Genomic DNA, 24,488 nt, shown 5'->3' with positions numbered 1-24,488 from the left:
AGTATCAGTTCAGGATTATTTTGTTCCTCTAGATTTCAAAAGTGATTCTAGTAGCAGAAAACAACATGTATTCTCCAGTCACAGGGCTGTCACAATCTGGGGGCCTGGTGGCAGACCACAGGCATTTTCTTTTCCTCCTTAAGAGGGCTTCTCCTCCTTTAGATACCTACAAATGTCAAATGTCTTCTTTCTTCAAATCTGTGACAGGTCTTTGTTAAAAAAAAAAAAATCTTTGTCCCAATGTAAAACTGTTTTATGGAAATTCTTGGAATTCTACATTTGGATTACTCATTCAAACTAATTGGTACAAAAATTCTCCATAGTGATTCAGTTCTCATATATATTATCTGAGAGGTCTGAACATACACCTGTTTTCAGGTAAAGATTCTAAATTTCCATGCAAATCTAATCATTTCTGCTAAGCATGGTAAGTGTCTTAAGAATCCCTGTGGTCCAAGTCTCCTGACTATGAATTCATCTGACCTCTCAAGTAAGACGTACAGACATCTCTTAGAAGAAATGAAGGTATAAAATGTAAAGACTTCTGCTTTTTCATGTAGAAAAGTCCATGTGTACTGTGAATGCCTGTGTCCCACCCTTAAATTTGTATGTTGAAACCTAGTAATCAACTGAGAGCTGATATGGTTGGAATATAATTTAATTGCTGTATTGTGTCCCCCAAAGATCCATTGTGATTAAATTTATGGGCCCTGGGATGTCATTATTAGGAGGTGGTGGAACTTTTGGGAGGTGGGGCCTAGTTGGAGGTCTTTAGATCATTAGGGGTGTGAGGTAGTTCACATGTGACCTCTTGGGTTTTCATGCCACCCAGTGAATTCACAAAAGGGTTGTTATAAAAGAAGCATGGCTGATCCTGCTTGTCCTCTTCCTGTCTGCTACTGGTTTGGGATATAATCACTTGCTCTTGCATGTGTTCTTACTAGCTATCTGTGTCAGGAGGTGATAAACTCAAAGGGCAACTGTTGCCAAGCCAGTGCAATGCCATTTGTAATTTGAATCTCACAATGTGAGCTACATAAACCTTTTCTCTTTTTAAAATTATCCACTTCAGGTATTTCAGCCTAGTATCAAAAAGCTGAATTGTACAATAGTATAAACAGGTGTGGCTTTGGAATGCTATTAAGTCACTAGGGCCCTACTGTAATAAATGAGATTAGTGCCTTTATAAAAAAAAAAAAAAGAGATCACAGAGATTGAAAAATCTACCCTAAAGTTCATTTGGGAACAGAAGACCTCAAATAGCCAAGGCAACACTGAGCAAAAAAAGCAATGCTGGAGGTATCACAATACCTGACTTCAAATTATACTACAGAGCCATAGCAATAAAAACAGCATGGTACTGGCACAAAAGCAGATATGAAAACCAGTGGAACAGAATAGAGGACCTGGAATGAATCCACACAGCTAATTTTTGACAAAGGTGCCAAAAACATATGATGGAGAAAAGACAGCCTCTTCAACAAATGTTGCTGGGAAAAGTGGTTATCTGCCTGCAGAAAACTGAAACTAGATCCATGCCTATCACCCTGTACTATTATCAACTCAAAGTGGATTGAGGACCTTAATATCAGACCGAAAGCTTGAAGTTAGTACAGGAAAGAGTAGGAAATACCCTGAAAACAATAAGTATAGGCAAGGACTTCCTCAATAGAATTCCAGCAGCCCAGCAACTAAGAGAAAGGATTGACAAATAAGACTACGTGAAATTAAAAAGCTTCTGCACAACAAAAGAAACAGTTTCTAAGTTGAAGAGACCACCCACAGAATGGGAGAAAATCTTTTCTAACTATACATCAGACAAGAGACTGATAACCAGAATATACAGGGAGCTCAAAAATTAACTCCCCCAAAATCAATGACCCAATAAGGAAGTGGGCAACTGAACTAAACAGAACTTTTTCAAAGGAAGAAGTCCAAATGGCCAAAAAGCATATGGAAAAATGCTCACCATCTCTGGCCATAAAGGAAATGCAAATCAAAACCACACTAAGATTCCATCTCACTCCTGTTAGAAGGGCTATTATAAAGAACACCACCAACAACAAATGCTGGCTAGGATGTGGGGAGAAAGGAACTCTCATACACTGCTGGTGTGAATGTAAAGCTAGTACAACCACTATGGAAAACAACATGGAGGCTTCTTAATAAACTAAAACTACATCTGCCATATGATCCAGCAATACCACTCCTAAGGTTATACCCAAAGGAATGTGACTCAGGTTATTACAAAGGCATCTGCACACTCACATTTATTGCAGCACTATTCACAATAGCCAAGATGCCCCGCTACCAACAAATGGATTAAGAAAATGTGGTATTTATACACAATGGAATTTTACTGAGCCATAAAGAAGAAATTTTTTCATTTGCAGGAAATTGGATGAAACTGGAGAATATCATCTTAAGCGAAGTTAGGCTCAGAAGGCCAAAAATCACATGTTCTCCCTCATATGCAGATAATAGACCTAAAACAAATGCAGTAATATTACTGGACACCGTTCACACACTGTGCAAGGAAAGACAAGGAAAGGGAAGGAAACACAAAACTTGAATGTGGTTGATGTGCTCACTGTAGAGGAGTGAATATAGTAATCTCAAACTGGCAGAGGCTACTATGGGAAGGGTGAAGTAGTGAAGAGTTCTGGTAGAGACAAACCAATGTGGGTTGTAATACACATGTGCATGGAAACAATACAAAGAATGTCCCTGTATAGCTATCTTCACCTCAAACTAGCAAAAACACTACATTTTCCTATATGTTTTTTCTTCAACAAAATCGGAGAAGAGAACAGCAGTGTGGAACAGGTTCTGCCCAGAGGTGGGGTGGCGGGAGAGGTGGCCCAAATAATGTATACACTTTGAAGTAATTATAAAAATGATAAAATAAATTTTTTTAAAAAAAAGAAAGTTGAGGAAGTTCCCATGCCACTTCTGCCCCTTCTTGAGGCTTCAAGAAGGTGCCATCTTTGAAGTAGAGAACAAGCCTTTACCAGATACTGAATCTGCCAGCACCTTGATCATTCACTCACCATTCTCCAGAACTGTAAATAATAAATTTCTGTGGTTCATAAATTAACCAGTCTAAAGTATAGTGGCCAAAATGCTTTAGGCAATATATCATATATGACATGAGTTTTTGAAAACATATTAAAACCTTTTAAGAGATCCCCAAACTGAGAGGAGATAAGCAAAATAATAATAATAATAACAATAATACCAAGATGGTCATCTGTGTAAAGAAAATAATATCAAGATAATCACCAGTATAGCTTTCAGTCTCAGGAATAAGCTTAAGAAGTGTAATTAAATTTATAAGTGATAAAATTAAGACATTTTCAAAGAGAAGGAGGCAAAAAATAATATTTTTTTGGATCTACTAATGTAGGGAAGCTACCAAACATGGGGTAGAAGCGGTGTCAGCTTTGGAATTTCTTAGAGAAGATTTAGGACAGATAACCTGGTTGGGAGTGAGACAGGACTATATTTGCACTTTCTTTTAGTGAAGTGATAGAGATTAGGGGAAAATATCCTATAAGCCATTATTTGTGACACCACTGGAATTGTAAGACTTGTATTCTTAACAAGAATAATTTCTGAGAGTAACTATTTGAATGAAGTTTCTCTCTACAAATTGGTTTGGCATTTACCAATTTGGTTGTGTGAACTAGATAACAAGGGACCTTTAGTATTAGTGACCAGTGATTCCCTGGATCATCCAGATATTAGAAAGTTCATCTTACTTACATGTGTATGTTCTCATCTAGCAAATATAGATCCATCTTCAATCTAGCATATAGGAAAGTTCTGTTCCATGTCATAATTCAACAGCTTAACCCTGGGAGTTGTCCAAAGTATATTGTTACAAAAGCCAATCAATCAAGTGTAGGATTAACACTGTCTTTTCACACTGCTTTCTTTTCCCTTATCTTTTCTGTTAAACTGCTTAAAACATATGCCATATCCTGCTAATTAACTGAAGTTAAAAATGATAAATAATTTTACATTTTGCTTCCTGGATTCATAAGGAACACCAATCTACACTGTCATTTCATCTTTTTTCCCTGTGCCTGTCAGACACTCCTCCTACTCCCAAGTATAGTCTGAGCAATCTTAAGAGCCAACACCACAGGGAATCTGATATTTAATTGTGAAATTCAAGGTTACTTTTATTGTATCAGAAGCTGGTAAAACAATAAGAACATCGAAATAGACATTACAGGGAAACTTATATTCTTGGTGTTCACACTGGACTTATGAGTTCTCACATTGACTCATTTTTGCACCAAGTGGTAATTTAATCTCTGATTGGGATATTCTCCTGGGTCACAGAATTTTCCTACCTCAGAATATTTGTCTAGGCTTTGTCTAGTCTGTCTTTGGAGACTGTTGTGCATTGGGGTGTGGAAATGGCCAAAGGAGAACAAAAGGCACTATTATATCTGTAACTACTGTCAAGTGATATTAACAATTTTTTCAATTAGGAGCTGTTCCTTAATAACTTTAACACTGTTTTTTGGATGGAAGATCGTTTGGCTGACACTTATGAGCAGGGGCAGGAAAGTAAGATAACTATTATTTGTGAGTTAGCACAAATCTATATTCGCCAACTATAGATTAAGGCACATATTAATGCTCATCCCATAAAACTATTCCAATCTTCAGAATCAACCTTATTACCCTTCTTTTAAATGGAGAAGCAGAAACAGATAAGGAAGAGTTATACGGTAAGATTCCAACCCAAGCTTGTTGCATGCATGCTGTCCCATTATCCACTAGTGTTACCATTGTAAGCATGATGGCCTACTCTAGTTATATTCTTGATTATGTTGAGTGCCTGCCCATCACACATTCATCCATGGCAACTGTTTCTCTACAGCCTTAGCCCAATAAATTTATGAAATCAGAAAAAATAATAGATCATCAAAGAACATTTGGAGAAATGAAGATGGAGACTCAGTAACCTATAGTAAAGTTTCCTAATTTGGTGCTGAAAAAGAAGTTCTGGAATAATGTTAATGAGTTTGGTTGAAGAGACAGGGAGAAGAGAGAGTAGAGAGAAAGGGGGAGAAAGAGAGAGCAGAGAAGAGGAGAGGAGCGGAGAGGAGGGGGGAGGGGGAGGGAGGAAGAGAGAGGGAGGAAGGGAAAGAGAAAGAAAAATTGATTGCATATGCATGTGTGTGCATGATTTTACTTCACCATTGAACCAAACTAAATCTTAAGACATTTAAGTAACTTCTTAGCACATGCTCAGTGTACTACTATGCCAGTTATATACCATAGGAAGCACTTATAAAAGAGAAGGTATAAGTAACAGTGTAAGGCTTAGGAAAGATTAGCACACTAACATAAGAAATCACATAAGAAAGTCTAAAAAAATAAACAATTTAAAGAAACCACATTTTTTTCAATAAATAGCCCATTAGTTCCTAAATTTTAAAGTATAACTAATAAACCAATGACAGTCAAAATTATACTTGTCAGCTCATGTTGATAATTTCAAATAGGATCATCAACTATGTTAGTATTCATGGTAATATTTAGCACTAATTATTTAAGGTAAAGGTGAACTCAGATTTGAAAAAATCTGTCAATATTCTCAAAAGAGAAAATCACACTGGGAAAAACATAGGTTCTTATATTTTTCTGTTAAAAGAACACAATATTAGATAAGTAATTTTGACTAAACATTGATAAGGAGGCAAACAAATAAGGATTTAAATTACAAATGTCAAACAGTATTTCAAATCTATTATTTGCTTAATAATTTCTATAGTCCCTTATTTGCTGATTGAAATGCAGAAGAGAAAATTAAGATGTACAGGGACATGTTTTGGAGCAATTATTTGAAAAATCTGACAGAAAGATAAATGATACTAGCAGAACATACTCCTAGGTTGATATAGCCTTAGAAAGATAAAGCTGCTTAGAAGCAAGATAAAAGGTGTCAATAATCCACAATAAGATTTTTGGACATTAAGTGGTGCTACTTGATGAATGGATCCTGCAGAGAGAAATGGTATAGTTACGAAAACAGGAAAGATTATTTTCCTAGATTTTGAATGCCCTGTCTCCCACAGCCACCCAGCAGAAGCACCCTCAGCTCTCCAACATGTGTACTTCTCTTCCTGCAAACTCAACTGCATCTGCATGCATCTTTGCCACTATTCCAGGAGTCTAAACAGTTCAAGAAAAGATTAATGGGACTTGCATTGCATAAAATTAGTGTAGAAGTTTGTCATAAGCAGTCTAAACACTTTCTGAAGGCTAACTACATGATGTCTGTATTTGTATTCCAGAGTTCGGGTTCCATAGTACGTACATGTGTTGACAAGTATACGGGAACCCTGTAGTGTTTCTTAATGTTCTCTTTGGCCACCAGATGTCAGTGTAGGATAAAAAATGCTATTCACCAATGCTTGCAGCTACAAGGGACTAAAAAGGAAATTTTGGTAATTTAATTTGCTAGAGTGAAAAAGAGCAGAAAGATTCAGAAGGCATTCCACTGGGAGAAGGTTTCGTGGACAGCTCAAAATTGCTGGGCCAGTTACTGACACTATACCCTGCCAGATGGAAAATTCTGTCTCTGCTTTTAAAAAAAGTGTCGAAAAGTTTTTTTCTTTTGTTTTGTTCTAAAGAAGTTAAGTAAGAGTTGGGCAGGGTGATACATGCCTATAATCCAACACTTACAGAGGTTGAGGCAACAGGATTTTGAGTTCAAAGATCCTGGTACTAGCATGGGCACCATAGTAACACCTACCTTAAAATTTTTTTTTAAATTTAAAAGTAAAATAAGCATGCTGTGAACATGTAGGAATTCAATTATTTAAATAGCTTAATCTAAATTAGCAAAAAATCCTAGATGTAAAATTTCATTTGAGACTTTTCAAACTAGATATCTGCATAGATATCCAAGCACTTCATACTCATACTGACGGGTATGTAAGTGAATTAAAAGCCAGAAAAAAACCAGTGCAGAAAGTTCTACCTACAAAAAAATCAAATTTCCCACAAAACAGTAAAAGTTCTCAAGATGTCATCATAATTGGAATTATATAGATATTTGGTCTTACTAACTAACTAAAGCGTACTCTACAAACCACTACTTCAATATATAGGAAGGAACAGTACAGTCCTGAAGGCCTTCGGTTGTAAACCTTCAATATGATCCGTATAAATCCAGTTGCTCCAGTTTCTACTTAGATGTTGTAATTCAGATATTCATAATTTCTCACCCGTAAGTTTCCTCTACCCTGCAGCTTTGCCTCTTTCTAATTGAGTGTCTACCCTGCACCCTAGGGATGTTTAAAAACAGAAGGTAAAACAGGTCCTGTCTGGTGGACGGTACCAGTATGTGTGTGTGGGTGGGGGGACAAAAGGAAACGGTATAGGTGGGTGAATATGGTGGAAATATTGTGTACTCATGTATGAAAGTGGAAGAAAAATGAGACCTGTTGAAAATATTCTATGGACGGGGGGAGGAGGATAAAGAAGGATGGAGGAGGTGAATTCAACTATGATATAATGTAAGAACTTTTGCAAATGTCAGTGTACCCCAGCACAACAATAATATGACAATTTAAAAAAAGGCAGTCAATCACTCCACCCCTTGCTCTTTCAAGCTGTTTATGAGCTACTTAACTCTCCCCAGAAAGTCTGATTATGAGATTAATGAACTTTTCCATGCCCTGAAATAAAATAAAAACAGAAAGCTGACCATGCTGTTCTTTTGTTTAGAACAACACCTAATGCCTTCATTATGAAGCCTAGCCCCTTATGAGGCTTGTAAAGCTTTTCTGAATCTGCCTCCTACCCATGGACTTAGTCTGATTTCTCCTCGTTCCTGTGCTCCAAAACCAAATGCTTTATGCACTCTCTACTCACCAAGTGCCTACATGCGACAGTGTTCTTTTTGCCTGGGAAACATTCTCATTCATACTTCGTCCTGTTAATTCTCATCCTCTACATGTGGCTCATTTACCACCTCCTCCAGAGTCTTCCATGATTTCATGATTTCAACACACACACACACACACACACACACACACACACACACACAAGGTCAAGAGTATACTGTATATGTAAGTGGTACAACAGCATTCATGTATTATAGTAATTATAGATAAATTATAGATAGTTACATCTTCTCCTTCATTTGGTATTCTGTACACTCTCAGTAAATGATCTTAGCTACCCTGTTTCTAAATTTATAATAAAATCCAAGGGTCAGATATGTGATCTCAGTAAGCCAAATAGTTACTTGTAAAGCTTTGGGTAGTACCCAGACACCTGAATCCAAGTCCTGGACTCTTCCTAGTGTCGTGGGGTCCTTCTAGTAGTCATTCAATGGGAACTACTTCACAGATATATAGCAGAGAATATTATTAAAGATTACTGATAGAAGTTTAAAGTAACACAGGCAGAAATTCCTAAATTTGCCTGTCTGAACTTTTTAGCCTTGCACTAGGAATCTGAAATTGCTTTTTCCAGAGGATTTGATGGTTGGCTTTCATTTTTTATGCATTTGTCCTCCACCTTGGAATTGCTTTAGAACACTTTACCTACATCTTGCATTTACCCTATCAGTATGTTTTCAGTATTTTACAGAATCTTCTCTCTCTACCCTAATTCTAATGTAATGTAACTTAATTAGAAAGAAACTAATGAAGTTTACAATCTTCATAACCTAAAGTGGGGGTCCCCAGATGTCTGTCCTCCAAATGACTTTATGGAATGTTAAAGGAGATAAGGCTTGGTGTAAGCCTCCTGGTAAAGAATGAAGTTGCCACAGCAAAAAGGAAGGATATGACTAAGAAAGGACTGAACAGGTCACTTAGTGAAAATTTCCTTTTCCAAGGAGGCAATCATCCTTCTGTGTTGCACATCACATGAGTCCACAAAGACTTCTGAGGATCCCTGAGCCAGCCAGAACTCTGGTTCATGGCTCCTTGAAGGACTAGAGCTTCTCCAGGAATATCTACCAGATCCTTGTAATAAAAAATCCTAACTTTCTCAGACTCCTCCAGGGAAGACCTCTGAGGTAATGTATTTGAGCCTCTAATATAACTTATCTATGTAGCATTCCAGTTCTCCACTAAAAGGGGGATTCCAATCCTGGATCTCCAAGCCTTAGTCTGGGTTGGGAATATTTTCAGGGGTTCAGTAGCCTCTTTTCTATGTCTGTTGAGGATATATCCCCTAAATGGGCTGCTGTGAAATAACAGCTCCCATTTAAACTCCTGTCACTGAACCTCATTCTTTGGACTGGACCTCATTTAAAATTTGTGGCCACTGAGAAAAGTCCACAGTTGGGGTAAACTTTGAGTAGTGAGTACTGAAACATGATGCCACTCCCCATTTGACAATCTTCTCATCATCACAGTTAGCCTAGGCCCAATTCTTGCCAGCCATAGCTGCTTTTTGTCTTCCTGGTCAGTAATGCAGATCCCATCATAGCTTAGGCTCACATTCCAGCACTTCTGGACATGGAATAGCAGATCAGTAAGAGAACTGCAATTCAATTAAGAAAAGAAGTCAGGCACTGTGACTCATGCCTGTTATCCCAGCTACTTAGGTTCAGGAGGACTGAGGTTCCAGGCCAGTCTAGGCAAACAGTTAGTGAGAATCCATCTCAACAAAACAACTGGATATGGTGGTACATACCTGTGATCTCAAATACAGGTAATAAGATTGTGGTCCAAGGCTAGCCCCAGAGAAAATGCAAGACCCTATCTGAAAAATAACATGAAGCAAAAAGGGAGAGAGGCATTGCTCAAGTGGTAGAGTACCATGAATTCAAACCCCACTGTTGCCAAAATAAATAAATAAAAATATTTAAAGACAAAAAAAAAAAAAAGGAAAAAGGACAGAAATCTAGGAAGGTGAAGGTAAGTATGAAAATTAGAAACAAGAAGGGCAAGTTATATAGACTTGGGATGTCAAGGTGACATTTTATTTCTCAATAGAGAACAGGTATTGCCTGAACATTGTATAAAAGTTAGTAGTGTCCCTGTCCTGGATCTTAATATTACTTATCAAGGAGCAAAACTTGCCCCTCAATAAAGTAATACATTTTTCATTTTTAGGTCCTTCACATCTATACTAAACTTATTTCTAGCATCTGTAAGGAAATTAAAATAAGTAATGAAATAAAGCTAACAATTTTCATTGCTTATTTTATGAATAGGACCTCTATTCTCACTATTTTAAGTTTTGCACTATGAAACTATAGTGACTTTTTAAAGACATTTTTACCTATACAAATTACCACTGCATTCTGTTGCCATCAAATCAAGTATCAGCATATTTCCAGAAAAACTGGTGACAGGAAGTTTGAATTTTTCATTCAATGGAGCGTCAGTTTGTTTTATTATCTGCTATGGTTTGGATAAGTGTCCCACAACGGGTTATGTGTTAAAGGCTTGGTCCCCAGCCCGTGGCACTGTTGGGAGGTAGCACAACCTTTGAGATCTGGGGCCTACTTGGAAAGCTCATTGTCATATGGAGCCATACATTTGAAGGGAATAATTGGGACCCTGGGAAATAAAATTATCAAGTTTTACCATGTACCTATAGAAAATAAATATATAATTCTGTCATGTAGTAAAGAGAAGTGATATATATTTTAATGAGAGAATTTCATATATTAAGGAATCCAGGATTGCTGATGACAGAAATTATGAAAATCTACAACTGATTACCTTATATTTTAGAAATTAAATAGTATTTTATTACATCACTACTTTTGAGAAAGCAATGATATTAAATTGCATTTACTACATGAAAATTTTTAGGGAGTCAAATGGAATTATTGTCCTGAACTGCAATTCACAGTTCCACATGCTACTTTTTGTTAACCACTTGGAAAATGAAAATTTTAAACATTAAATAATGTGTTTTACACTTTATATAACTAGCAATAATATTTAATAATAAAACACTTGTTATATTTAGTTAACATAATACATAATTGCTTCATCACTATATAGCATACTTAGTTAACAGTATAATAAAGTTAGTTAATACATAACACAAAAGTAATAAAATAAAATAAGTGAATTACTCATTATACCTTTGAGAGTTATATCCATGTGTTAATTTCCCAAAGCTTTTTTATTGAGCAAGACACCATTGTGGTAAAAGAAAGGTGTTGAAAGTTCAAGATGTTGACATAGTTGGCTATTAGATTTTCCTTGGATAACTTCTAATTTGATTTTATGAATCTAAAGTCTTTTGTAATACCACAGTGATGATGGGGGTAAAAGTTCCCATTAATGAAAGTGGGATGGAAAAATGGGAACAGAAGTCATCACACTCTTGGACAGAAGGTGGCAGCAGCAGAAGCATCTGTGCTATCACTTAAGGAGTTCTGCCCTTTCACTGTGTAACTATCTCCTCCTTAGATTTTATTGTTTACTATTCAGTTGTAAAAGAAATTGTAACTATAATAATGTAATTGTGTAACAATCCAATAAAATAAAGTATACATTCTTTACTAATTTTTAAAAGTACCATTTTATAAAATAATTTTGCATTTGAAATTATTTGCAATTTTGCATTGTCTTGGTGAGTCATCTTTGTTCTAATGTATACTTTGAAATTTAATGTAACAGCATAATGTTTTAATACCTGAGTGCATGATCTACTCATTTTTCATTAAATAGAGGCTCATTCATTTATCATTCCAGAAAAAACTTTATCATCACCTTATTGGGTTCCAAAATAACTCTAGGAATTTTTATTGGTATTGCCTGAACATTGTATAAAAGTTAGTAGTGTCCCTGTCCTGGATCTTAATATTACTTACCAAGGAGCAAAAAGTAACACATTTTTCATTTTTAGGTCCTTCACATCTATACTAAACTTATTTCTAGCATCTGTCAGGAAATTAAAATAAGTAATGGATAAAGCTAACAATTTTTATTGCTTATTTTATGAATAGGACCTCTATTCTCACTATTTTAATTTTTGCACTATGAAAATGTAGTGACTTTTTAAAGTTGCTCTATGCAAAATAAACATTATTTTAAAGTCCCCTAGTATTTTCATAGATGATTGTTATCTGCTGAAATATTGTAGAGATAATTATATAACATTAAGTGTTGATTTCTGTGATAAATGCTTTACAGTTATTATCAAATTTAATCCTTAGGAAAAAAACCTTAGAAAAATAGTATGTGGTCTGAGTTCAAGAGAGGGAAATATTTAAATATATATATAATATATTGTACATATATGTATATATTTATTCACAAAAATAGTTTATGGTCAGAGTTCAAGAGAGAGACATGTGTGGTATGTGTGTGTGACACACACAATGACAGAGAACTATGTGAATATAAAATGTTACAATGATTCTCTATTACATCATCCATCTCTATGCCTTGAACAATCATTGCTTTGCTTTGGATCCTCTTTTCTAGCAGCCAGACAGTCATTTCCTGCCAAAAATCAATGTCAACATAGCCAAAAGCAAGCTCATCATCTTTTACTACAATCATTAAATAACCTATTTTTTAACCCATGATTTCCATTTTATTCCTCAAATATTGTTCAGTACACTCTACTTCCCTCATTTTCCCTGCAGGAAAATATGCCCTTGAAAGTAAATACTGATTATTTATAAATTGCTGTAGCTCTCACAACAGATTCAGACTCTCATTGATTAGAAAATTAAAGAATCCATCCACAAAGGGACCCAAGGACCTGGGGACATGAGGGCCAATTCCCTGGGATATTGGTGGTGTGTGACCTCTCACTCACTTGGATGATTTGAAGTCACAGTGAGTTCTCTACTGGGATACACCACCAGAAATAGCAGGTGGGTCTGTCATGATTGACTGGCACAGGCTTTTCTGAGAGGCTCCCTTCTAAGAAAGACCAGATTCCTGTGTTGGGTCACAGGGTAACATAGTTTGCTTTTCACTGTGATGACACAGATAACAGTTTTTCACTCAGGCATAACAGAATCAATGGCTGGCTCTAACATTTGTCCCTTTAATAATAAAGTTGATCACCCAAATGACTGCCTGTGGGGTGTCCCTTCTACCTAAAAGAGATCAGACCCTTTTATCCATAGTCAAGTCTTTAAAGACAAGAAAACTATGCTCTGCCGATGTTTTAGACTCTTAAAAACAAGAATACATTATGTAGTTTATCTTATCATGAAAAGCCTCTGAGAGGAAAATCAATATATACTACTGTGGTGTCCCTTCACTCCTAATACGTTTTCTTCCATGAAATGCATAGGCTCTGTGCATATCATACAGATGCTTACGTCAAACTCATTAAGGGCTGCAGCCAGCTCGCCGATGCCCGTGTGGCCTTTGGCTTCGTCAGTGGGAGAGGTAGCTTGAGCAGCATTGGAAATGCCAGCAATGGCCTCCTGCACTTGTTTGAACACATAATCTCGGTTGGCTCTTGTGGCAGCAACATCAGGGTGGCGAAGAAAGGCTTGAGACGCTGTGTACAGCATTGTGGCATTCTTCTTCAGTGCCCCGCGAGCGGCTGCCATCTCATCCCTACAGTGAGGGTCTTTCAGCTCCTGTGTGTGCAAAAACAGGACATGCATAAAGTTTGCACAAAAGCATTTGCAGAAGTTGGACTAGCAGACTATTAGAGACACTAAAGTTTAGAAACAATCTTCACTCTGTCATGCTGTCCCTAGCTGCCAGAACTCTGCATATACTGTTCTATGTGCAATGGCTAAGCTTCCAACATCCAACCAACGCTGTAACTTATTGGGGCTCCATTTACCTGAAACGTTCTCCTAGAACTGACTCTCCACGAACTCATTAATCTACCTTTTCCCACGACACCCTGTATCTCTCCTATCAGTAGGGTGCATCATACTTTATTATACTGATTTATTTAAGCATATCTCCCTCTTATACTGGATCTCCAGTGACAGCAGAGAGCCCTGTCTGTTTTGCCCCATGGATCATTAGTCATTAGCACAGTGTTTGGCTGTTCAGATGCATTCAACATTTATAGTTAAAGGAATAAAAAATACGAGCCACCAACAAGGTAAGTGGATCACACAGTTACTTATCAGGAAATGGAAAATTTCAACTGTGGTCATATGAGGTCCTGCTTGCTTTTGTGTTCAGATACAAATGCAAATATAGAAGCTAAAGTTCTCATTTTTGCTTTGTGCATCCATGCTACTTCATTTTTGTTTTCAGAATTGGTTTTCTTTTCTTTTTTTTTTTTTTGCAGTACTGGAGTTTGATCTTAAAGCCTTCACCTTCAGCCACTCCACCAGCTCTATTTTTGTGACAGGTTTTTGGAGATAGGGTCTGGCAGAACTATTTGCCTGGGCTGGCTTCAAACCATGATCCTCCTCATCTCTGCCTCCTGGGTAGCTAGGATTACAGACATAAGACACCAGCACCTGCTCATTTTCAGAATAGGGTTCTTTTTTTTAGTTAATTGCCTCTAATGGCAGCTTAATCACAGAGTTTCAAGAATAGAAATAGTAAGTCAATGATGATTTGTTTTCTTATTTTTAGATGTCATAATAATATACCACTGGGGACTCTCTTTACTTTCAGTTTTAAAAAGTAATACTAAGAAAACATGTGTATCTGTTTTGGAAGTGTTAGTGCAGTCCTGGTATCTGAGTTCTGAGTATCTCTGGTAGAATATTATTTCAAATTTTAAAACCCAGTAAAGTAATCCACTAGGGTTTGCTTCTGATTTGCTCACTTGGTACATAAGAGGTGAATGACCTTGCAAGAATGAATAATACATTCTTTTTGGGGGTCAAAGTGATTCTGATATAAGCACATTATATTTGATATGTAGAACTGTTAGGACTAATGAACAATAAATAATGAAGTGAGACATATATTCTCCTTTGCTTAAGTTCTAATGCTAGTCAACACAACCTCTAAATTTGGATTACTTAATTTGAGCTTTAGAAATGAAAATAAATAAATTGGTATCAAGCATGTGAAAGTGTTCTCCATGCTGGCAAGGATCTGAACAAGAAATTGATGACTTCTCCTGAGCAGTGATGAAGGTCTTTATTAACCTTCTTAACATCTAGTCCAGTATCCACACTAAAAAAATTGAAATATGGAAGTGAGAAATAGGGGTGGAAAATTTTCTTCATAAAGATATTCAAGGAAACATTCTTTATTCATATGAACTGGAAACAATCTAAATGCTGAATGATGAAGAATTGGTTAACTTCTGAAACATTTGTTGATGTACTGTTTATGTGACTATTAAAATTAGCCACACAGGTAATATTTTCAAGGTCATGCTACCATGTGGTAGCATGTGTGAGTCTCTGTATTTGAGCCCCAGCAACACACACACACACACACACAAATAAATGAAAAAGTAGAACAAAATGTGCATACTCACTTGCATAAGATTATTATAAATCTGTTAAAACATGGAGACAAATAACTAAAAGGCTCTGACTATCAGCACTATTTTTTTGTGGGTGGCAGGGCATTAGGCATTTGCTTTTTTGTTTTGTTTTGCTTTTGGCAGTACTGGGATTTGAATTCAGGGCCTCATGCTTGCTAGGCAGGTGCTCTACTAATTGAGTAGACTACTAGTTGAGTCCACCAGCCTAGGCATTTATTTTTACTTTTTCATTTTTCTTTTCTTTATTTTTTTCCAAATTTTATTGGTGTCTAAATTAACAGTTAATTAGACACAAGGTATTAAAGAAATTGAAAATAATATTTATATGTTTTTGCATATGAATACTTACTTTATGCTGATGGCCTGTGGTTCAACCTCCCTTCTATTTGCTATTTCCATGTGGATGCATATAAGCATCTCATGAACCATACACTTACAGTAAAATATAAACACTCTGCACAACTGGATACTTTGACTCTGCCTTTCTTTCTGATGGCTACCTTGGTTCATGGAGATCAAGGGGCACTGTCGCAGTTGTTTAAACAACCAATGGATTTCTAGGCCTCCCACCTGTGCTTCAGAGCAACTTTTTCAAGCAGCAGAGTGCCTGTTTTATAAGCAGAAAGGCCTAAGTTCAAACCCCAGTACTGGCAAAAAAAAAACTTAAACAGGATCGCATGAACTAAAATCATGTTTATGTGCCTGACATGCAAAGGACTACTTCTTTGTCAAGTTTGTTTGTAATCCCAGCTTTCTTAGCCTGGCATAGAGTAGACACTCAAAAATGTTTAATGCATGGAACTTTCCTATTGGTGAAAAAGTCACTAACAGGAATTGCCAAAAATGTTGAAGACTGCTTGGAGCAGTCAAAAGGATGGGTGAAAATAATTTTAACAGGCTCTTCCACACTTGGAGATGATTTCTTTTGAGAATAAGAACATGCTCCTTGGGAACAAAATTCTAATGGTGACCAATGTCCAAATAAAACTGTATGGAATTGAGAATGGTGTATGTAGGCAAAGGTGAGGCAAAGGAGATCCTAGGTCATCTGCCTTCATCAAGGTGACTCACATTCAACTGTACTCTCACTCCTCTCCTCCCTCCCCCCGAAGTTTTGTCCCCGTTTTCTTCTCTTTTTATAAAAGTTTCCCTTCATATGCTGCATATTCTAGGTGTGCATACTCACAGTGGTATCCACAGGGCTAGGAGATAATACCTAAGGGCCATGGTGTCATCCAGAGAATTATCACAGAACCATCCTACGGTTTGATGTTTTTGACTTTACCTGGAGCTGTTCCTATAGTGGACAGAATGTTAGGTGTGACTGGGTTGGCAGATGGTCGTCATCACTAAAAACAGGTGGTCTGTGACCTGTTTATAGGCAGGAACCATCAAATACTCAGAACCCAACATATTATCACAACTGTTCCAGGCAGGAAGCAGCCATTGGGAACACAGGTTTTTAGAGCCTTGATAACAAATAGATGAAATCGATCCATTGTTCAGGTCTACAAAGCTACCAGGTTATTTAAACTCACCCATTTTCTCCCCTAGCATTTCCAAAATCTTTCCCACCTGTTGTCTTCTTGCTGCTACATAATTAAGTTTCACCATCTCTTTTCCAAACTCTTTAAAACGGTTTGCAAGGTCTTGTTCATTTGTAGCATTTTTGACAGCTTCCAGAGCTTCCTCCACCTGAAGTGGTTAAAAAAAACCCCAGCATATTTATAAATGAATGATATGGAAATATTAAACATAATATAAATGGCAACTTCTAACTAAAACATGTATTAACATTTAAGTTAAAGAACAGAAGAAAGTATCTCTAACAATCATTTAGGGTCAGATTAAACATTTGTTCAAAATTTGCAGAATGCTGTTTCTAAAAATTCAATAACTGATAATCTCTTAAAGCATAAAAATACTGTATTTATTACATTTTACTCAGTTATGATTTTGAAAAAGAATATAGGGTTCTAATTTAAAATAGAAGCACTGAAGAAAATATATTTAAGAAAAACATATGGAATTTAAAAACAAATTCTAGAAATCTTCAGAGCAGAATGTAGATCTCTAAAACTGGGGAAACTCCTTGGCTGCTATAAATTTCGGACATATGGTATCTCCAACCGGTCCTAGAAATATCTCTAAATTGGGACAAAAGGACTGTGATTTTTAAGCTGAATCCACACCTTGGCATGCAATGGAAAGAGGAAATATCACATGTCTGGAAGCAAGTTGATCTGAAGTTTTCTTGTCACTTGCTGGTGACATCAACTAGAGTGGAACGGGGGTGGACAGAGTGAGAGCAAGCATTCTGCCCTAATGATGTGCTGTGCTTCCAAATTCCTGAATATTGTCGAACTGGAGTTTTCCAGAAAGGCACTGAACTTAAATTATGAATTTAATAAAAATTATTTTATAAACTCTTTAAGTGTTTTTGAGAGGTATTAAAGTGTCCTCTCCAAATTGACTTTAACTCTGATATGGTATGAAAATTTCCACATTTGGCAATCCTTCTGGTTGTAATATCTTGTGGACTCAATGAACATTAAAACTTAAGATACTGTAGCAGAGTAATCCACTAAGTGTTGTCAGTCAGGTAGCATTTTTGTAGAAATTATATTATTAGTGGAACTATCAAGAACACAGTATTGAGGGAATAAGGCACAAGATGCTTGTGTTTTTTCAAAATCAGATGTTATTAAGCACTAAGAGAGCTTGGTAGAGGTCCTCAACTAGTACAGGCTGCTGAGAGGCACAGAAAAGGAGAGGAGGCAGCTCTGAAAGAGCAATGAGAAAGCAGGGGCAATCCAGGCAGAATTCAGATCAGATCTTGTAGTTTTTGTACAAATCAAAGGACAGTGTATATAGACAGGTGATGTTTTCACAATCTGGAGGTACCAACAAGTACTAAAATGGCTGAGGAAAGACATAGATCAACTCAGTTCTGACATAATCACAAAGGCAGCTCACAGTTTCCTTATCAACTGGCACTGAGTGAAGGTAGAGAATAATGTATGTAAACCAGAGATAATGGATATCAGCCTGCACTTTATCCCACAGATGTGATAATGCCATTCAATCTATCTCATTTTGGTAAAGAAAGAGTGCTAGGAAGCAAGGGAAGTTATTTAGAATAATGATGTGTGTGACGGGGGTGGGGGACAGTTCAATGTAGACTCCGCATATAATTGAGTTTTCATTCTCATCTTCTATGGCAATTCTGCATTGTTTTCTTCCTAATTACAAAAATATAAAATTATAGTGTAACAACTCAGTGCCAATCTTTTCCATTTCCTACCCAGGACCTAATGATGCTAAAGGAAGAGAAGGAAATACATACAGAAAGGGATTGTTGCATCAGGAACTTTTCTTAGTCATTCAAATCAAATCATATATTATGGTATGAAATGGCCCACTGAAAACATTTTTATAGTTTAATGAGAATCTCATACTTCAAATCTTTAGAACAACAAATCAGTAATGCCTCACTTTCTAATAGATTTATAATCATCTTAACTTGGCCATCAACAGCATCACTGAGAGGACTCATTTGGCAGTTAAGGTGTTCCTGCTGCTTATGTGAGATCTAAATCTTTTCTTGGGACATAAAAACTGGTTCCAGGGAAGACCAAAATAATTATCTCAGAGGGAGCTAAATCCTGGATTTGTTTATATTTATATATAAAACAGGCTTCTTACAAGTTGTTAGACCATTTTGGAATATTTCTTTTGTTGTTCTACATATAATTTTTCTTCTCATTGGTTTTATCAGATGAATCCAGATGCCAGTTTAAGCTTATAATAATTATAAAACATACTTTGATGAGGTACTTTTGAAAAGAAATGCCAATAATGGGGTCTGTCTCTGTAAAGGTATACTAAGCCATGCTTAGAATTTGAATGTAGAAAGTTTTGAGGGCTCCTTGCATAAAAAGTTCTCATACAGAATCATGATTCAGAGTATGTTCAAGATCCTACAGCAATGGAAAAAGTGGAACCACTGTCTGGCTTATGTACATACTCACTGGTGGTAGATAAAAGGATGAAAGACAGAGAAAGAGAGACAGAGAGAGAGTTAGTTGGAGCAGGATGAAAAATATGGGCAGAGACCAGGCACTTTTGAAAACTCAAAATTAATATAAAAATCAAGTTTTCATTTTTGAACTGAGCCAATGATCTTTTGTTTATCTGAATGGCTGGGAAAAGGATGTTGACTCCTATGAATCAAATAAATTCTTTGCTCTCAAATATTTTCTAGCTATTTAGGAGTTCAGGGATGCCAGTTGAATAAAGGGAAATTTTTCTGTGGAAGAGTCTGAAACATTTTATACAAAACACCACTTTGTAGGCTCCACCATGATAGTTTTAAGTCCATCTGTGTGAGGAAGGCTATGGGATCAATTTGGTCTGGGTTTGAATGCAGAGTTTGAAGAGGGCCTCATCTTATCGTGAAATGTCTGCAAATGATAGGTAGAAGGGTAGAAGTAAGCTATAGAGAGGATATAGGTAGGAGGCTGCTCATGATGGCTCGACAAAGGATGAGGGTGTCAATGGCAAAGCTCTTTGATAAGATGGAAGATTGGAAGACACATACATTTTGGATTGCAAAATGGTTTCCAACAGACAGAGATAAAGGTACTTCCGTGAGGCAGCTGCCATACCCCCTCCTCATTAAAGTGCCCCATGATCTTGGGCAGTACAGACAACCATTCTCTCACAGAATAGGCCAGGTACATAAACACCATAGTGAGAACTCTGCTGAATCAGGTACTCCCCCTGTCCTTAATATTTGTAGTCATGGCATAGATACAGCTGAAAAGACTGAAACTTCTACAAAGGCATTAAAATGTGCTCTAATTAGTTGTGATATCATTGTTAGAGCTTATGACTTAAACATCTTCAAGGTCTTTTCATGGCTTGTTGAAAATAGCCTCTACCTCTAATTCTGGAGCAAGACTGCCTGCCATATTCTTTATGCTACAGCTGTGTCAAATTGTTTGAGATGGAGTCTGTGAGTCAGTTCCTGATTTTCCTGTACATTTATAAACAATTTAAAACCTTAGTCTGATAATTCATTTTTCATTATTTATGACCAAGAAGTAGGCATACGGGGATGGGGATGGTGATGATGTCGACCTGAGGAGTCACATCCTTGCCTTCCTGTATTGGGTGCTCCTCCGGTTTCTCTGCCTTCATTAAATGCCCACACCAGTACTAGAGATCAATGTAATTATAGTCATCATTTCTGTTAGGACAGACTGACCTCATTCCAGTGTCCTTGTGTTGATATGCAGTTGATTGAATTTTAAGTGACACTAAAAAAACAATTTAATAAATCATACATTACTCTCTTGTCAGAGTCTGATTTCACAACTAAATTAAAAATACCCATTTTGGAAATAAGAGCTGGCCAAGTGAATGAATAAACATGAAGCCCTCTAGCTAACCACTGTATTATTTTGTAGTTTACTTACCCTAGTTTGATCATCAAGGTCTCCTTATTATCATACTTTATCTTTCTGTCTCCTAAAGATAGGCTAGCTTTTTTGATCATATTATTCCCCTCCTTGATAAACTGACATTCTTTATTAAACTTTCTCTTTAGCTGCTAACAAATGAAAAGTAAAATGCTTTCAATTGAATGTGAGTGATTAAATGTTAGTGTCATTGTTCTTAAAGTGCCATGTTTTAACAAAATATAATAATATAGTTTGATATATCTAAAAGTTATTTTTTGTTTGGGTGGAACAAAAAGGTACCAGCCAGAGTCTTTGAGGGCTTATAGTATACCAGACATTGTTTCAAAGGGTTTATATCAATCTGATTTAGTCCCCCAAAGCAGCTCTTTGAATTGGACTTTTCCCTTATTCCTATTTCACAGTACAGAGACTGAGATTAGAGAAGAGGACTTAATCTGTCAGAGGTGACAGAGCAAGTAGGTGCAGAAGCCTGCATTTGGACATAGGTATGTTGCTTCAGAGCCCTTTCTTTTAATTGTTGGTGTCTGTTACATCAATTTTCCAGGAAGGGTAGCTGAAGGTTGAGTTGGAATTACACTCACTCATTTACTATGAAGACTCATTTAGTCATTAAGGCCCCATATGATCAGCCTCCAGGTATTAGTTAATTATTTCCCTACTATCTCTAAATTCTACCTCTTTGCCAAAATACATACTGCCATTGCTGTAGTTCAGCTTTACATTCATTTACTTGCCAGAGCGATTTTAATAGTCTCTTAATATAGCCTTACACCTTTTCAATTCCTTTTATACATTGCTACCAAAATTATTTATCTACATCACAAATCAGACCCTAAAGCTTAGTGCTACTCAAAGGCTTTCCATAATCTATGGCTAGAATGCAAAATACTCGCAACTTTACTTAAGACCTCCACAAGTTGGATCTCCCTGTCCAACTTTATTGTCACCTCTCCACACTCTACCTTCTGTTTGGACTATGAAATCACTTGTATTATTTTAAACCCTCCAAGACTCCTCTCTTAATCTCATGACTTTGTCCTTTCCTGAGTTTCTGAAGCTATGTCTAGTTGAACTCTATTGTCTGACCCTAATCCATCTCCTTTCTTATGGAAATAACATCCTATTTGCTTCAGGAAACAAACTCTCTCCTTGCATAGGTGATCATGTCCAAATTCACCCATTTTACCTGCTCTGTGAAAATGGGACTGTGCCCTTGAAATAATATTCATTTCCTAGTTGGCCCAGTGCTACGTGACAGGCACTGAAAGAGGGAAGGGCTTGCTTCCAGGTTGTACTCTGTTCTCTCATCAGGCATCAGGTGGTCAGCAGTTACCTTCTGTGTGAATCCCTTGGGCAATTTTGCAGCAGAATGCCTTTACTGAGATACCTCTTTGTGAGTAGCTATCCTCTGTACCCTAAGGGACAGACTCTTGTCAAGTTTCACTTGATTTTGTGGCACATCAATGACTTCTGCATCATCCAATGACCCAGAGCCTTGGCCTCTAACATCTGGTTCTCAGTCCTGGTGGTGGTGGTATTCTCTTTAGAGTGCTGTATCTCAGCATTAGGAATAAGGACTGGACATTGTATTTGCCATTCCATCATTCTTTTTAGAGTAATCTTTATTTCTCACTAGCCAATCCCTTGCTACTCCACTTTGTTACTAGAGTTTCCTCATTCAAATTATTGCATGGTTTCACTCTCATTATTGGACAGAATCATAAACCCTTCAACTCTTTTGATGCAGCAACTCTTTCCAGTTATCCCTAATTATCAGGCCCCAGTTTCAGCTCTAGAATTGTGACCCTGCCTGCTCAACTGGGGTTAGTGATGGGTTCAGGGAAAACCAAACCTCACTTGGTTCAATGAGGCCCAGTCTTGAGGGATCCCCTTTCTAGCCATGTCACACTTCCTCATATTATCCTGAATTGTCCAATAGTACAATTTAGTGTTGCTGATCCCATTTCCAGCTTGGGTAAGAGTTAGGAGGAGGCCTGGCCAAATTAAGAAGTCATCATGTCCCTTTCCCCTATAAATAATTAACTCAGTATGCAAATGATTCAGAGGCCAATCAAGAATATTAAGTGGGGACCTTTTGTTTAAGATGTTAGAAAAGAGGATTTCATCTTTCATGTTATGTTTAGTATAGGAGCATATAACCTTGACAATGGTTGGCAGTGACTTTAACCATAAGTAAAAGGCCCACAGAAATAGAGCCTCACTGAGAAAAAGGGCATAAAATCCTGGTCCTTGTCACATTTTTTTTGCCTTTACCAAGATTTAGCTGAAACTATTCCCTCTGAACTTCTAGTTTGCTGAGCCTATTGGGTTTTTGTAAACCTAGGTTGAGTTAAGTTTTTCTGTTATTTACAACAAAAAGAATCCTATTATACTTGTCTTCTGGGTGAGACTATAGCCAAATGCACACTTCCAACATTCATTACACTTACACTCCTTCTTAATGTCTCCCGCTCTGGCCTATAAGGTTTTGAAAGCAGGAGCCAAGTCACTTTTGAACTTATATATCTTACCACAGTGTTTTGAATATTGTAATTACCCAATGAGTATTTCTAAAAAATAACTGAATACATAAATTATGAACAATTTAGCTGCATGAAGTTAATGCCATGTTAGCTCTGACAGAAAAGACATGCTAAGAAACTGGGTCATATATTCTACATTTATAATCAGAGACAGGCTATTTTATGCTAAGTAAGCATTGTTATTCAGGCACAAGAGTCAAATGAGAGCTTCAGAACTATTGAGAAATAATAAGCTACTGATGCTATATAAAACAATTTGATGCTAAAGTCACAAAAGCACAGGTAATATTAAGATTACCCTCTGTCATCAATGTCCACAAACAGTAGGACAGCAGCATTAAATCTGCCCTTGTAGCTACTAAGAAAATACAACTTCCCCACGAAATTGAGTAAATGGTTATTGTTTGTGTTTTGATTTCATTTTTTAGGGATAAATTCTCCCATAATCAAGAACATAATTATTCCAGGACCTATCCTGATATACACATCTAGATGAGTTTATGTGTAATGTTACCACTCATGCGAATAACTGACAATATAATCTGATTACATTAATTCAGAGCCTAGGAAAAATAAATATCCTTTTTCATGATCACTGATTGAAATGCAGGATTCCTTTAAAATTGTGCGGTGCCGCACATTAACCTAACTCACTGACAATGTCAACTGATTGCAAGATAAACCAGGTGTTTGGCTGGGGAATAACAACTTAAACAATAAGAGTGATCATAATTCAGGATTTGTTAATAGTGTCTAATGTACAAATGGTTGCTTTAACTTTGCTCAAAATCATCAAATGCCCACATGGTTGCTAACTTGGCCTCAGAACTGTGTGTCACCCACTGTTTCATCACTATCCTCCTGAATCTGGAGTGGCAGCAGAAGCAAAAACATTTTACACTGCTATGAATCTTCAATATAATGTACTAAAACCTCCTCAATATCAAAGCATGCACAAACACTTTCCTGATGGAATAACTAGCATAATTCAGACAACTAAAATATCTGTGTGCTTTAAGAGAAGGACTCCTCAGCAGCCACATAAACTTGCTTTCAAATA

General features: G+C 36.8%; 1 protein-coding gene across 5 annotated transcripts in view; it reads right to left on the bottom strand.

Moving 5' to 3' along the window:
• Ctnna2 (catenin alpha 2) overlaps positions 1-24,488 on the bottom strand; it is a 1,077,131-nt gene that overhangs the window by 747,353 nt on the left and 305,290 nt on the right. For all 5 annotated transcript variants that reach the window (XM_074050079.1, XM_074050084.1, XM_074050081.1 and 2 more), the window contains 2 exons: positions 16,975-17,094; positions 13,295-13,561 (listed from right to left, as the gene is read on the bottom strand). In XM_074050079.1, the coding sequence (XP_073906180.1) occupies positions 13,295-13,561; positions 16,975-17,094 (387 nt within the window). The remainder of the gene's footprint in view (positions 1-13,294; positions 13,562-16,974; positions 17,095-24,488) is intronic.

Source organism: Castor canadensis, chromosome 12, assembly GCF_047511655.1.
Source record: "Castor canadensis chromosome 12, mCasCan1.hap1v2, whole genome shotgun sequence".
NCBI lineage: Eukaryota > Metazoa > Chordata > Mammalia > Rodentia > Castoridae > Castor > Castor canadensis.
This window is presented reverse-complemented; position numbering and strand designations above follow the sequence as displayed.